The 15,532-nt window shown below is 50.3% G+C and overlaps 1 protein-coding gene across 6 annotated transcripts in view; it reads left to right on the top strand.

Annotated features, from left to right (window-relative positions):
* nos1 (nitric oxide synthase 1 (neuronal)) overlaps positions 1-11,329 on the top strand; it is a 51,196-nt gene extending 39,867 nt beyond the window's left edge. For 5 of the 6 annotated variants that reach the window (XM_086031888.1, XM_086031890.1, XM_086031889.1 and 2 more), the window contains 7 exons: positions 2,395-2,605; positions 4,380-4,467; positions 4,559-4,680; positions 5,436-5,584; positions 7,645-7,839; positions 8,286-8,404; positions 9,560-11,329. In XM_086031888.1, the coding sequence (XP_085888014.1) occupies positions 2,395-2,605; positions 4,380-4,467; positions 4,559-4,680; positions 5,436-5,584; positions 7,645-7,839; positions 8,286-8,404; positions 9,560-9,575 (900 nt within the window). In that variant the 3' untranslated portion in view covers positions 9,576-11,329. Of the gene's footprint in view, positions 1-2,394; positions 2,606-4,379; positions 4,468-4,558; positions 4,681-5,435; positions 5,585-7,644; positions 7,840-8,285; positions 8,405-9,559 lie in introns of those variants that run through there. The other variant, XR_015086965.1, reaches the window with a different exon arrangement.
* The last annotated feature ends 4,203 nt before the right edge of the window (positions 11,330-15,532 follow it).

The raw sequence follows: 15,532 nt of genomic DNA, 5'->3' as shown, positions 1-15,532 counted from the left end.
CACTTAGCCACAAGACGTTTGGTAGATACCTCTGTCGCGACTAGACCCGCAAAAGAGTCTCAAGAGGCCATGTCCGAAAAGACACAGGAAGTCCGCTCTTTTGGTCTGACGGGAATGTTTTGGCTCTGTAGCACCCCCACAATCTGCCCCTGATGCCAGTTTCCCTTAGCAACATGGCGTTTACTAGACACGTCTGGCGTACGTAGACCCGCAAAAAAGTGTCAAGAAGCCATGTCTGAAAAGACACGGGAAGTCCGCTCTTTTGGTCTGACGGGGATGTTTTGGCTCTGTAGCACCCCCAGAATCTGCCCCTGATGCCAGTTTGACCTCGCAACATGAAATTTGGTAGACGCGTGTCCACGAGTAGACCCGCGAAAAAAAAAAGAGTCTTGAATCCGTGCCTGAAGTCGGCCCGTTTTTGGGCCATTCCTTCAAAGACATCCAATTGCTGGCCAATTTGAAGCACGTACAGGATACTGGCGACAAGGACAAAAGTCACTTGCCAAAGTCGTCGTGTGGTTTCCGATGAATGCGCGGCTCATTGGGATTTCTTTGCTTTTCCTCGCCTGACGTCGCATATAGATAATCCTCAAAATGATGTCAAATCCACGACATGAAACATCGCCTTCGTTGCTGCTACGCGGGAGCCTGTTGTCAGTGAATTGACATCGCACCGAAAAGCATGTGCGCAATGTCTCGTCCCGCCAGCGCCTCCCACAGTTGGCAGTGCAGTGCGCGAAGGGGGAAAGAAAAAAAAAAAAACGTCTGGCTGAGGCCGAGCGGTGACTCACGTATCCGCGCCGTTGTTGTTGTTGACGTATAGAGACGCGGAAAGGAAGCCGTCTCAATCGAGTCCGGGAAACAAAAGCGCGGCGTCGCATTCCATTTTTATTTTTGTATGAACTACATGTGAACTGAAGCCGTCTTTTCTCATCCTTTGTGCGCGTGGCACAGATTTGCCTTCCCGTTGAGGGTGTCGCAGTCGAGGCTTTTTTTCGAAGGGAAATTGACCCTTTTTCGCTTGCTTCTCATGGGAAGAAAATAAAAATGCCGCACTTGTGAAATTCTACCTTTGATCACAAGGGGACACCCATGCCGTAGGCTATGGCGAGCCAAAAGCTAACATAGCAGTCTACATCATGACTCAAAGTTATAGAAGGTAACGCTAACACACAATATAGCAGCTAGCCCTAAAGCTAACACAGGCAGGAATCGGAGTGAAACGCTAACGTAGTAGTCTACATCTTTACTTGTAGTAAGGATAGCGGTTAGCCCTTACTACAACGTAGCAATCTACATCTTTTCTCACCGCGTAGCGGCAAGCAAGAAAAGCCAGAGTAGCAGCAATTTGTCGAAACTTTGTCGAGGACGCCTGTCTTCTTGGAGTCGGCCGGCTGCTCACGTCATGTCTAAGCAGAGTGCCCGATGTTTGTCTTCGCAGCCAACTTTTGGCAGCCTAAAATACTCACCATCCAAATGTCGATGACACGTGCAAACAGTTGGCAGACGCCGCCGCAATCCGCTGCGCGTGCGCGCGCGTGTGCACGGCTAAAAGAGGAAACTTGCTTGGAAAAGGCAACAGTTGCGCGGCTTACTGCTTTAAATCCAATAAAGCCCGCTCAAAAATACCGCTCTTCAAACCAGGTCCCCGCGAAGAAACTGTTAGTCCAGGTAAATCCAATCAGATCCACTTTGCTCGTCTTTGTCCTCTTCCAAATTGATCCCATTTGGCAAACAATTTCACCTCCTGGCCGAAAGCCAAAACAAGGACTGCTTGGAAATGTGTGGTCCGCTTTGACATCCATCGAAAAATTCAGTGCCCGGATGGGCTAAAGTGATCAGTATTTAACCGTTCAGTCTTGGCATTCTCGACCGAGGACTTTTCCCGCTTATCTCGGATCGGCTTTCCCCACCGAAATGAAGGTCGACGCCCTCGATGTGTTCCAGCCCTCTCGCGTGATGCCACAAAAGCAAAGAAGGAGGAAAAAAAAAAGTCTCGGATGTGCGCCGATTGTCTCTGTAGATTTCAAGAGTTTTTGTATAGATAGCTATGCGGCCAACAAGGAATTTGATTCGATTTGTAACCGTCTGGGGGAGCCACTTGTACACAAAGCACGACATCGGATGGCACATGTTGGCAGGAACTTGCGGCCGTTCCTTGTTTGTCGTTTCGGTACAATTCCACGCGCGAGGCCATCGTGCTTGTCAGTGAGCGGCGAAAATGGTTTTTTGTTTTTTTTTGCGCTGCCGAAGAAAGTCACAGGAGGATAATCCTGAGGGGGGGGGAAGGTTGGTTGGTTTGCGTCCACGGCAACGGCAGCATCAAGTCGTGCGCGGCGGGGCCGGCCGGAGCGGAGCGCGCTCTATTGGCTCGATCTGCTGCGTGTTGTTCAGGGTCTGCAGGAGTACGAGGAGTGGAAGTGGTTCAACACGCCCACCCTGGTGGAGGTCCTGGACGAGTTCCCGTCGGTGCAGATGCCGTCCACGCTGCTGCTCACCCAGCTGCCTCTGCTGCAGCCGCGCTACTACTCCATCAGCTCCTCGCCCGACCTGCACCCCGGCGAGATCCACCTCACCGTCGCCGTGGTCTCCTACCGGGCCAAAGGTAAGGCGCCGTCAGGCCAAGCCGCCGCTGCCTTTGGCGCCGCCAAACCTCCTCTTCGGCTTCAGTATTGTTCCCGCTGCGTCTTGCCTCATTCTTTTTCACTGGTGGATGCCAGACTCTCAAAGGGACTCCGGTGAGAAAAATAAGCGTGACCGCTGTGCTTCTTGACCGAGCTACTGGAGGGCTTGTTTGTTTGCAAGTACATACTTTTGAAACGTGCTTGAGCGCAAACCTAAAAAGGAACAATAAATGTCGAGTGCCCGTTTTAAACAACGCTCTTGTAAAAGTACTAATGCATCTACTAGAGTCAATGTTTTTTGAGGGCATATTGTCAAGAAGTAAAAAGTTGTGGGTTTTTTGGGGGTTTTTTTTCAACGGTTGTCAATAGGGGTGTGCATCCCTCCACAAAAGACCATTCGATACGGTTTTCGATATGTTATACGATTTGAAAGTGGAAGGACTCGATTCAGTGGGATTACGATTCGAACCCTCAAGTGCACACAAAAAGGGTTGTGCAACACAAAGCGTCACTTGTACTCACTGGTTTTCAATTGCACAGTAACGAATACCTGAGAAATGTACTCAAGTACAGCAAGAAAGAACTGTATCGCTTCCGCTGTTGCTCAAAGCTGTCGTCATCGTCATCATCATCATCATCATCATCACAAAAAGAACAATAGCTTGAGGCGTGTAAACATTCCACCGTCGCGCCTTCCAAAAGAGCCTGAGGCTGTGAAGGAAATGTGATTGCTTGTAAATTTGGTCTGGAGGCAAAATCGGAACAAAAGCTGCTGTGACCGCCGCCAAAGGTGCGCTGCCCTGCTCGTCCAAATCGGACAATGGCCCGCTCGCTGCGACCCGCTGAATAAAATCCTCTCTACCCATGGGGAAGCCGTTCATCCCTTCCAGCCGCCCAAAAGAGAAAACACCTGCTACAACTGTTTTCAGTAATAGCACAATTGAGGCTACAAGTAAACATTATTCCAATAATCAATTCATCGGTCTATAATTTTTTTTTTCCCATTAATCGCCCAATCGGATGAAAAAAAAAAGTCATTTCCCTTCCTGTGTTCCGAAACCCGTCATTATTTCACATTGACAGTGCAGAAAGAAACTGGTTATGATTCAGTTCCCGGTTTCGGTCCGTAACGTCCGCCAGAACGAAAAATGTTGTTGAATGTTTTGCAAAGTGAGCCCAGACGTTTGCAAATGTCTCATTTCGGTGAAACACAAAGATCCTCCGTCCACTTTCATGGCGCACGACCGAAATTTCTTGCTGACGGGATGAGACTCTGAGGATTTGGACGATATTAACTTCACGTGGTCGATTATCAAAATAGTTGTCGTTGACATTCGATTAGTTGACGATGAATCGATTCATTGTTGCGCCTCTAAACCAAATGCAAAGAATGAATGCATTCGTGCAACCTGATTTCCTGCGTCAGTGGGCCGCCGGGGGTCAGCAGTAGTACAGACAGACAAAAGAGTTTCACAACTGACTCTCCATGCGCTTGCCTTGAATTACTTGTCGCTGAAAGGCTTCTAGCCACCCAGACACCGTTCCGCTAGCCCGTCAGTTTTGCAGCGTTTTGCATTTTGTGTTGGTTAGCGTAAAGCTAGCGGACACTTCAATGACCGCACGTGGTGATGTAATTCTGGTTTGGCTTTTTGGTATGAACGTCAACTTGGAATGGCAATCAAGAGCTTGAAGCAAGCATAAAGAAGCAGGTGGGGGTCAGGGTTACAGTTCACCCTCGTGCATGATCCCTTCCAGACGGAGAAGGCCCGATCCACCACGGAGTTTGCTCGTCATGGCTCAACAGGATCGAAAAGGGCGAAGTGGTGCCCTGTTTCGTGCGAAGGTATTGCCGCAGGCAACCCGGCAAACTGCCGCCGGCCTCGCATTTGGTCCACTTTTACCAACCTTGCTTGTTTGTTTGTTTGTTCGCTTAGCGCGCCCTTATTCCGGCTTCCCAAAGACCCTCAAGCACCTTGCATCCTGGTGGGCCCGGGGACAGGCATCGCCCCCTTCAGGAGCTTCTGGCAGCAGAGGATGTTTGATCTTCAACACAAAGGTCAGGAGAAAATGATCCCAATATTCCATTCAAGTGTCAGTGCGGTGACCTAGAGCGGACGCCCAAGCCAAGCGCGGGCTGGAAAGGTCCTGAAGACGGGCCGTAGCCAATGGGGGTCCGTCCCGTCCTCAGCGTCCAGCATCGTCATTCGAATCTCTGCAGGCCTTTGGTGGCAAAAGTTTGGGGTTTTTTTACCGATCCTTCCGATTGCTGCATATCTGAAGTTGCTTGGAAGAGGAAAGAAACAAAAGTCCAAAAGTAACAAACGGGCTTGAGTCCGCGCTGGGCCGATCACAGGAGTTAGCCCAATTTGCTGAATGTCTCCGAAGAGAGGCTTAGCGCAGCCCCCTTTCTTGGGTTGGTCCATCTGGGATTCGCGGGCCTCGAATGTTGTCACGGAAGACCTGACCACACTTGGATGGCGCCACGATCGTAATTGTCTCGCTATGGCTGAGTCGCCGGTTCTTGTTTGAACTGGAATTTACCTGTTTGTATTGAATCCAGAAAAAAGACCTATTTTCATTTACATTGTCAAGTTCAACGTACGTTTCTACGTACAAAACAAAGAAGACTAATAAAAGCGTAACGGTCGAAAACCTTCCATAAAGAAAGTAAGTTGAACCAAGTGGCCTGAGCCGAGGTCAAGTGAACGCTTCTCGCCACTCGATGTCCTCTCGCAGGCACCAAAGGGAAAGCGTGGGGAGGATGTTACGAGTGCGCCCCCTACAGTTGCTTCTGTGCGTGTCCTTGTCCAGGCGAGGAGGCGTGGCCCATGATCCTGGTTTTTGGATGTCGCCAGTCTGAGATGGACCACATCTACAAGGAGGAGACGATCCAGGCCAGGAACAAGGAGGTCTTCAAGGAGCTCTACACCGCCTACTCCCGAGAACCCGGAAAAGCAAAGGTATGCCCCATGGACACCTCCGAGACAAATCCTTTGGCCGAGACGTTTCCGTTCTGTGCGTGCGGAGCGCCACTGTCGATCGCCGGCCTCCAAACGAGCGGGTCGGCCGTTCTCTCGGGAGTTGAGCCTTCTCTTGGAAGTAGATCCGGGAGCAAGGAGCGTGTCCCAGGATTGCTACTTTCTCTCTGAACTGGAGCCTTCTCTTGCAAGTAGAATCTTCTCCAAAGTAGATTCTGTCTCTTGGGACTGAAGCCTTAGCTCAGGACTACATCCTTCTTCCGGTGATGCAGATCTTCACCGGAGACCGCACCGCTCCCTTGGGACTCGTACCTCTCCCTTGACTCCAACTTACTTTTTTGCACTCGAGGCTTCTCTTGGGACAAGCGCCTTATTTCAAGTCGAAGCACTTTGTAGCCGTTAGGCAGAGGGAAACAAGCTACTGGACTAGTTGTAGTGTTCCCTGTGAATGGTAAGATGGGTAAGAAGAAAATACCAGAGACGGAGCAATTTAGACGTAAGCCGGCGGTTTACGATGAACGAGACGAGGCGGGACGACAAATAACAACAACAACAAAAATACCAGCACGATCGATTTGCAGATGCACCTTCAAGTTTCCCCTTTTGCTATAGTTCACCCTGTTGATTTCAGGAGCTAACAAAAGGTTTTGAGTTCAATCTGTTTTATAATCCTATTTCATTTCTATTACAATCTATTGACCGGTCATTTCTAATATCTCATTTTGGACGAAAAAGCAATCATGATTTGCTTCATTTTAGGTTTGAGCTCACTTTTAGGTTAACCCAAGTCACTTTCTGAAATGTATCGTCAAATTGAGGACAGTACCGCTTTAAAATACACAATATCAAAATCCAAATCAATAACAGAACAATGTCCACATTTTCTTTAACTTAGCAGAGTGTCCATCCGTAACGTGCGTTAGCTTGCACACACTGCGTTTTCAAAGCTCAGTCAATCCCAAGGAAGCAAAGGAAAATCCAATTCCTACCGTGACCTTGGTGTAGGAACAAGTTAACTGCGGAGGCAGGCGAGCTCACGCGTTGTCCTCTAAGGCTCCGAGGAGTCGTAGTTGCTCGCTAGCTCGCCACTCGGGTTCACTTGTGTTTGAATCCAAAGGTTTCCCCAAGGTGGGGGGGGGGGGGGGGAGCTGGCCTGTGGGTCAGGCCACGGGGGCAATACATTTTAGTCCACTTAACCACATACGGAGTGTCATCTAAATGACATCTAGCCGTTCATGAGGTTTCAGGAGAACGTGAAATGGCGGTTGCCCGTCGCTCCAAACCGCCACACTGGCAGATTTACACATGAAATGAAGCAATATTGTCAGAAATATACGACACGGAGGCGTGAAATGCTGACAATAAAAGACAAATGACTTTGAGGTATTGGTCTCTGCTCTCCGTCAACACCAAAGTGCTTAGTTGGAGCTCAGTGCGTTACTATGCAAGAAGCGGTTAAGGAAAGGAAACCCGTCTAGTTAAGGTTTGAGTCCTTTTCTACTCACAGCGTTCCCCGGCTAAAGAAAGATCACCGATGAGTTTTGAGTCAAAGAAAGTATTAGAAGTCGGCTGACGGCTGTTAGCGGTTGCGTCTCGAGCAGCTCAATCCGGAATCCGGTTGGCCGGTAGGAGACTCCCGGTAGGGGAGGGGCACTTTGGAAAACGTTATCATCGTTTGCTACTTGTCAAACGGAAATCGTTCACCTCAGGAATTGCTCAGGTTGGTTGCTCGCATCGTTTATCGCAATGTTTTCAATAATTCTTCATATTGGATTTGACTATTTCCTCATTTCTGCATCTATTTATGAATCGCAGTCGGACTTGAGTATTTCTAACCGGGGCTCCGACGTCATTTGGGCCTAGGGCCTTTCCTTTGCACGGGAGCCTTCATTCTCCGTCCGTTCTCTTGGGACTCACTCATCAGATGAGAAGAAAGAAATGAAGAAAGACATCTAGCACGCCTAGCATTTGTTTTTGATTTTGCGAGTGTCGTCTGCGGCCCGGAGCTGAGCCGCACCCCACTTCCTGTTGTCGGCCTGCAGAAATACGTCCAGGACATCCTCCGCGAGCACCTGTCCGAACGAGTGTACCGCTGCCTGCGCGAGGAGGGCGGCCACATATACGTGTGCGGCGACGTCACCATGGCGGGAGACGTCCTGAAAACCGTGCAGCAGATCCTCAAGCAGCACGGAAACATGAGCTTGGAGGACGCCGGCTTCTTCATCAGCAAGCTGAGGGTAAGGCCAGCACGCGCCGCCGCTTGCAAAGTCAATTGCGATTGCGAAACAAGCGCGCCGAAAGTCATCGTTGCGTTGGTAAATAAGCGCCTGGTTTTCGCCGGCAAAACACTAAGCCTGAAAACAAAGCTGGTCAGCGGGACGGGACTCGCAGACGTCGCTCGTCTTCATGGGCCGTGGCGAGGACGGCGGCGGACGCGATTGCAATAAGGCCGGCCGGGATGTGCTGGATGCCATTTCGCGACGCAGCCGTTCCCGGCGAGAACCCATAAAGAGCGATTGCTTAGAAATAGTCGCTATAGCGTGCTTCGCCGCTCAACTGAAGTCGGGCAAATGCGCAACCCGTGCGTGCAAGTTCCAAAGTCATTGCCAGATCAAAATTGAGAACAAACACAGCAAATGCAGAATGGCGCGCAAACGGTGACCACCGTCATGTGGCTTGGCAGGACGAGAACCGCTACCACGAGGACATCTTTGGAGTCACCTTGCGCACGTACGAGGTCACCAACCGACTGCGCTCCGAGTCCATCGCCTACATCGAGGAGAGCAAGAAAGACCCCGACGAGTACGTCCCACACACCCGCAAAGCGCATGTCGCGGAAGAACACTTTGCTTTATTGTCTGTGTATATATTAGGGCTGTCAAACCATAAGAAAAATGGAATGGCGTTAACCGCAGCTTCGAAAATAATTGATCGTACTCGGTCGCATTTTTATCTCCAAAATAAGCCATATTTTTCTGTAAATTGTTGTTGGAATGGAAAGATACAAGACACAAGACGGATAGAGGCATTGGACATACTGTTCATATGTCATGTATCTTTTTATTACGGCAACAAATCCTCATGAGATGAAAATGCACATTTTCAAATGCAAAGTATTAACATTCTTTCTGTAGTACACAGCATTTGTATTCGCTACAAAAACGTAAAAGGGCCTCAGAACAGTGACAGAAATATTCCAAAGTGTGCAAACAAAGTGTGTAATGTACACATTTACGTGCGGCCCTTTGTAATATTCTTAAGAGTTTCTGTTTTGCGAGCGGTCCCTGAAGCGCACACCAACGTGATTGTCTGATGTTATGCCGTGCTATGCTGCCGGTGGTATCAGCACGTCGCGCGTTCCTCCTTTAAACTGAACACTGAACTTTATGAACACAAAACAAGACAGCCGTCTTCTCTACTCATGCTCAGAGCAACGTATTCACATTTGGGAGATTTAAAGCTGCCCTCTTTTTTCCAAATGCTTCTTTCTACTCCCGCGGGCCACACGCGTCCGCTCTGCTGCTCGCTGTGCACTTCTGAGTGGGATTATGCCTTAAATGCGTCAGATACTTTGAGGCGATCAATTGCAAAATGTAATTACCGCCCGATAACGCGGTGAGTTTGACAGCACTAGTATATATACATATATATATATATATATATCAAAAATGCATTTCTTTTCATTGTATTTATTTACATGTTCTTAAAACGCCAAGGGTCCTCCCAGTATTCTGCCTTGTTTCTCCCCCACATGCCATTGGACCCCGTGCGTCCCAAAATGCATTGTAAAGTGGTTCTCCTCTCTTGACGGTATCTCCTGGGAAATGTCTTTGGCTGCCGTCACGTGAACAAAACAAGCGCGTCGCCATGGGAACGCGTTGGAGGAGAGCCTCCTTTTTCCTTCCTAATGGAAGAAGTCAACAAGAGTGTAACATCTCCATTTGCGTCTCCTTGCAGGGTTTTTTGCTCGTAGGCCGCCGCCGCCGCCGCCGCCGAGGACGCAGCCAGCGCTGGTTCCACAAAACTGTGCCAATTTTTGTACAACAAAAGGACAAGCTGGAGCAAATGTGCCGTCTCGACATCTGTGTTTGTTTTTCTTTGCTACCATGTTTGTGTTTTGGGGCTGCCGAGGTTGTTCTCTTGCACTCGCGCTAACTGGTTGTGATCGATGACGACCACGCATGACTCCAACAGACGAGAAGATCCGCAAAGTGGCGCGTGCGCCGTCTTACTGTGCCCGCAGCGCAAAAAAGGCGCAAAAACGCTGCCGGTTTGTTTGTTGTGTGCGTGGCTTTCTTTTGGATGTTTGCATGCGTGCGGCCGACCGCTTCGACAAAGCTGCCGGAGCTTGATTGACGCGCGAGCGCGCCACTGACGGCCGGCCCAACCGACACCGATGCATCTCAAAATCGGAAACGCTGTTCACCAACACACCAGCGAAAAACGCTGTTTTTGCAAACGCGTCATTGACAGAAACACTCGACGCGACGATTTCTCTTAAAGACAAAATTGGATCACTTGGAGCGACAACCGATGTGCCCCAGCCGACGCAAAGGCATCTTCGGAAAGACGGTCGGCATTCTTAGTCTGGAAACGCTGACTTTTTTTTTGGGGGGGGGGTTTAAGCAAAGGAATAAATGAATACACTTTTTGCTCTTCTCTCAACGGTCTATCTTTATTCCGGAAAAATTGACTTTCAAAAAGAATTGTTCTCGTTTTTTTGAAAAATTCAGCACAGCCTCGTTTATTCTGGAAATATCGACAAAAACATTTTGCTCGTAATATTGCAATTGTAGTCCCCTTTGAAAACTTTTTTGCCGTCATGTCAAATGTTGTCGTAACATCACAACTTGTCTGGGAACGTAGGACGTTAGCCTCCATCCGGAGATTGTGACCTCATCTCGCGGGAAAAGCTAAAAATACTTTTTCTCCCAATAGTGTGACCGCAGTCTCGTTTGACTGATTGGTTTCCTGAAAAAGGATCTCTTTTCTCTCCTAATATTATAATTCTGAAAACAAATGCCACTTGATGCTGTATAATCAATGAGCGTCTGGAAGCAAATTGATCGGTTGAAAGCGACACAAAAATCGCCGTCATATTGTGGCAATTGTCACCTTTTGACTTTTGTTGGGTTATTTTTCTGAAAGAAATGGCGTGATTGGGTTGCCCCGCTCTCTTGGCGGCGCTCGACAAGGTAAAAAAACCAAAAGGACGCGAATCGGGGCCAATTGTGTGGCAATTGAGATCCGGCTGGCAAAAACGTGCAGCAGGAAAAGTGAAAGTGAAAGTGAAAGTGCTTCGTCCATGCTAGACGCTAAATATATCCGCAATATAGTCGCTGCATACACACCCACTGCTGTCTATGAGTACCACTAGTTTTCTAAGAATGTATTTTGAAGATGAAGAAATGAGCAGGAGCATTGGAGGATAGGCGGGGGTGCGGCCTATGTTTTTGGCTCGCGAGGCTCAACGCATGGTGATCCCGTACGCGTCTTGTGTCTCCATTCCGTGTGTTTAGCGGGACTGCGCGCGGTGACTTTGTCCAGCGGCGACGGCCTTCTTCGCTTCGCTTTCGGGGCTGCTTTGCTTTGTGTGCGCTTTGCTGCTGCGAAGGCGCTCGCCGCCTTTGCCCCGGTTTTGCTTTGCTCCAAACTCCGTTTGAATGCATACCGCTGCAAGGACTGTGCATATTGACTTACCAAATAAAGTAGAACATTTACAAAATACCCGCAGTCTTCCTCCGCGTTTCTTTTCTCCTTCCTTTGGGGACAGCGACGGCCATCCGATCCGGGGAAGAGTTTGCCGCCTGTCGATCGGACAGGTCGCCTGTCGGGCCGGCGCGGGGCTCTCCAAGACCGTGTCCATCGCGGGCTCGGCGTGCCGAGCGAGCGCCTCGCTGGCCGGACCGGACGCGCCTCGGCGCCCGCCGAGACCTCGCTGGTGCTCGCCGCTCAACTTTGGCCTCATCTTGCCGGCGGGCGTCCGCCGCTTGTCCAGCAGCTCCAGTCTGCCGTCCCACGTGGCTCTTGTCTCATTTGGCGCACGGCTCTCGCGTCGCGTTCCAAATCGTCCTCACCCGCGTCTTTTTGGCTCACGCCTGGTTTCCGACATTTCTGTCTCTTGTCTCAAATCTCTCGCGTGTCTCTCATGTGGCACTTCAAAGATGTCTCTCATTCGGTTCTTTCCTCTTCCCTGCTCGCTAGATGCTAATGGCAACAGCCAGAGGGCCGCGCGTTCCCAGTTGAACGATCGAACGGCAGGTGCCAGAAAGGTCGCTACGCGGCCGTGGAGCCTTTTCGGACACAATGCGGAACAAGGTCCGAGCCCCTCCCGCAGGAGAGCTACTCTTGCGCCCTCTGGCCTGAACTGAAATCAACTAATAAGTGCGCCAAGGAGACAAGAAGAAGGAAAGGTCGCAGCGACGTAACGGCCAAGCTCAATTCACCGCGCTAATCATACGCGCCAAACAATGGCCAAATGTGCGCGTCTCATTTCTCTCGTCCGTGTCTCGCGTTGTCCTTTCATGTCTCTCGTGTCTTTTCGGTCTCACGCGTCTCGCGTGGCTCTCCGGTCCGTGTCAGGTCGCATCCCCCAGGACATATGTCTTGCGCGTCTCAAAAGTCTTTCATGTCTCGCTTCACATGCCTCCCAACTCTCTCATCTGTCACCCACGTCTGCTCTCGTTTTGCTCACGTCGACTTGAGTGCAAAAAGAAGTGCACCATTTGCACTGAAGGTTGCCGCAGATTGAGCGAACGCCAGCGCCGGCGCCGGCGTCAGCGTCCGGCCCGCTCTCCTCTTTCTTATTAGCCGCACACTCCCCAAGTAATCGTGAAATCAAATGTGGAGTTGGTGACCTGCACGCCTCCGCAAGTGTGCAACTTCATCTCCTCTCCGCAACATTTTTTTCAACACCCCCACCCCCCCGCGACGGAAAAAAAGAATCTGCTGCTGCCGCTGTCTGTGTGTGTGTGTGTGTGTGTGTGTGTGTGTGTGTGTGTGTGCGTGCGTGCGTGCGTGCGTGCGTGTGTGTGTGTGTGTGTGGGGGCACATGCGCGTGCGCGCATGCGTGTGTTTGCAGGGCAGCAAAGCGCCGGCGGTCGCCGTGGCAACCAACACTTCCATCGTCGGCTTCAACCTGCGAGATAATGGCGCCGACGCTCTCAAACGCACGGCCGGGCTTGCCTCGAAGAGGAAGAGGAGGAGGAGGAGGAGGAGGAGGAGGAGGAGGAGCAGCAGCAGCAGCTCCTCGCCCTCCCACGGAAAGAAAAACAAAGTTTGAACCCTGCGAGGAATTTTGCACCCTTTTTTAGTTTTAGAATAACTAACTTTATGCATTTTGTTTACTTCAAAAGGAACTTATTTACATTGATTGGTCTTTATATTTGTTTTGTTTCAACATTTTCTTGTAGCAAAAAAAAAATAAATGATCGTTGGAATAATCGGGGTTTGAATTATTACCCCAAATAATCGTGATTAATATTTTGTTCATAATCGAGCTGGATTTATTTCTTTTGATGTTCATGCAGCTTTAGAGTTCGTTTGTTTGGTTTGTAATCTCATTGATCACAATTGGTGGTTGTGGTTCATTTTTTTTTTCATCTGTTCCGATCAATTCATAGGCTAACTGGGCCACGTGGGAGGAGAAGAACACAAATGGTCGAGGCTGCCGATGCCCACCGCATAAAAGAACATTCTGGTCATCTCTGGTCGTCTCCCAAAAACGAACGGCGTTATAAAACAGAGCGCGCGCGCGCGCACACGCGCACGCGCGCGCTCGGGTCTATTCATCCGACACTCACACAGGTATGAAGTGCTGTTCTTTCGGCCGATGATCTCATTTGCTGTTGCGTAACGTCAGTGGGTAGAATAGCGGGCAGCTGCATTGTGTGCCAACTTGCACAAAAGATGCAAGTAGCGAGCGGCGGCTCCGCTGGAGGAAAGGTGGCCGCTCGGCAAACGAGCCGATCGCCGGCCGGCTTCATTGGCGCTGGTTTGCCGGAAGCGCGGCGGTCGTCACCTCGACGCGCGTGCCAGTCCAGTCCGCCGCTGTCGCAAACAAAGCCCGGCGGCCTTTGCACCTTTACGGCCGCGTCTCCTTTTGTTCTTAATCTTAATCGTTCTTTTATTATCCTCCGGCTCCAAACATGTTGACGCGTTGCCCTACTCGAATCGTTCGTGCGGCACTGCCGCTTTGAAGTGGTGTTCACGCCTTTGACGCCGATGTCCAGCTTTGCGGCTGGACAAACTTTTGTTTTGTATTTTGCTGCATTGCCGCGCCGCATTTTTGGATCGGTGCAGGGGCCGGTCGCATCGGCACGTTCGGCGGGAGGATTTTCATTTGTTGTCGTCAGCTTTGCGATCGAGACGATGCAACGCAGCAAATGCCGCCGTGTGTGTGTCGTTCCTATTGTGAAACACGCCGCCGCCGAACACGGCCGGTTACACGCAGGATTCATGATAAAAGACACGTGCCTCCCAAATGAAACGCGAGCTCGCGTTCGGGGGCTGAATTTCCCCCCCAAAAATCCAACAGAATCTCAAGGAGGAGTCCATGCGTCTTTGAGAGGTGCCCTGGAAAAGTCTCAAACGCTGGCTTCACAGCCAAGCTTCCTGCGGCTTCCCGAGACTTTTTGTAGGTCCGCTCATGTTACGTATGTCCACCAAAAGCTAATGTGAGGGAGGAAAACCTTGAACGATGTCTCCGGAAAGGCCTAAAATGTCCCCTTCCAACCAAAAACGGCACTTCCTGTGTCCTTTCTGGTATGGGCTCTTTTTGTGGGTCTACTCATGGTGGACATGTCTACCAAATGTCCTGTTTCCAAGTCAGTCAGTCCAGCACCACGGATGAAGTTTAAATCAGGTTTTTCTCAAACGCCCCAGCAAGTCTCGAGGAGAGCATCTCTGAGGGACTTCCCGGAAAGACGTTGTGAGTGGACCCAGCAAAAAGTGTCACGAAAAGAAACGGCAAGCCTGCCGTTTTGGTTTGAAGCTGACATTTCGGCGGGCTGCTTGACACGTGCGCTCCGCCCAAAGACTTAGTTTGCTTTCTACCAAATTTGAAGCCCGTCCAGGCGAGCAACTCATTTGAGCCCGGACGTATCCGCCGGTGCTTTTTCCACCGTGCCCGGTCGGAGAGACGCTTCGGGAGAGGGAATATGTCGCTGACTGTAGTGCAGAACGCATCTTTGGAAACGCGCTCATTACTGACCTTGAAAGCGGGTGCTGTCACTTCCCAACGACTTTTGAACAGAGGAGCTATGTAGTGCAGCTTCGCAGTACCTGCCAGTCTCACAGCATCTTCTAATCCGCCAATAATCCGCCAGTGTTGCCTCATTTTGACATTGGAGAAGGCTTTGGAGAAGGAAGGATTTGCCTTGCACGTCATTCCAATACCCTTGGCTGGCTTTGATGTCCAGCAGAGGGTGGAAATGCGCGTAAAGGAGAGGCTGACGTTTTGGGGGGGACCCGCGGGATTCTCAACTGTACCTTTAATTACGCCATTAAGACGGTCGCAGACAGGAGTGAGAGGGTCCTTTTGCCTTTCCTCTTATGTAGATGACCCCCGAAACGGAAGCGGACGTCATTCTGAATGAAAGCAAGCAAGACGCGACAGGACGTTTTCACTGGGACTGGGATGGGACAGGATTGCCTTTTTTTGGGGTTTTTTTTTTTTTACTTTCCTTTGGCCCGGGATCGGACCGGACGGTACGGGATTTTTTTCCGGGGGAAGCGGGATGGGACGGGAGTGGATTTTCACTCCCCGCCACCGCCAAAGATGAGACTAAGCAAGCCAATGTTGCCAACGGACGAAATCCACCAAAATGTAATAGTAATCAAATGATCAACTTGAACCTTTTTCAAAATTCAGCCTCCGAAGGCAGTTTCGGTGAGCAACGTGACATTTGGTAGCCATCTTGAGAAGACCTG

Source organism: Filicampus tigris, chromosome 5 (genome assembly GCF_054856515.1).
Source record: "Filicampus tigris isolate MCC_2025a chromosome 5, RoL_Ftig_1.0, whole genome shotgun sequence".
NCBI lineage: Eukaryota > Metazoa > Chordata > Actinopteri > Syngnathiformes > Syngnathidae > Filicampus > Filicampus tigris.
Note: the sequence above shows the minus strand (reverse complement) of the source record. Positions and strands in the feature narration are given on the sequence as shown.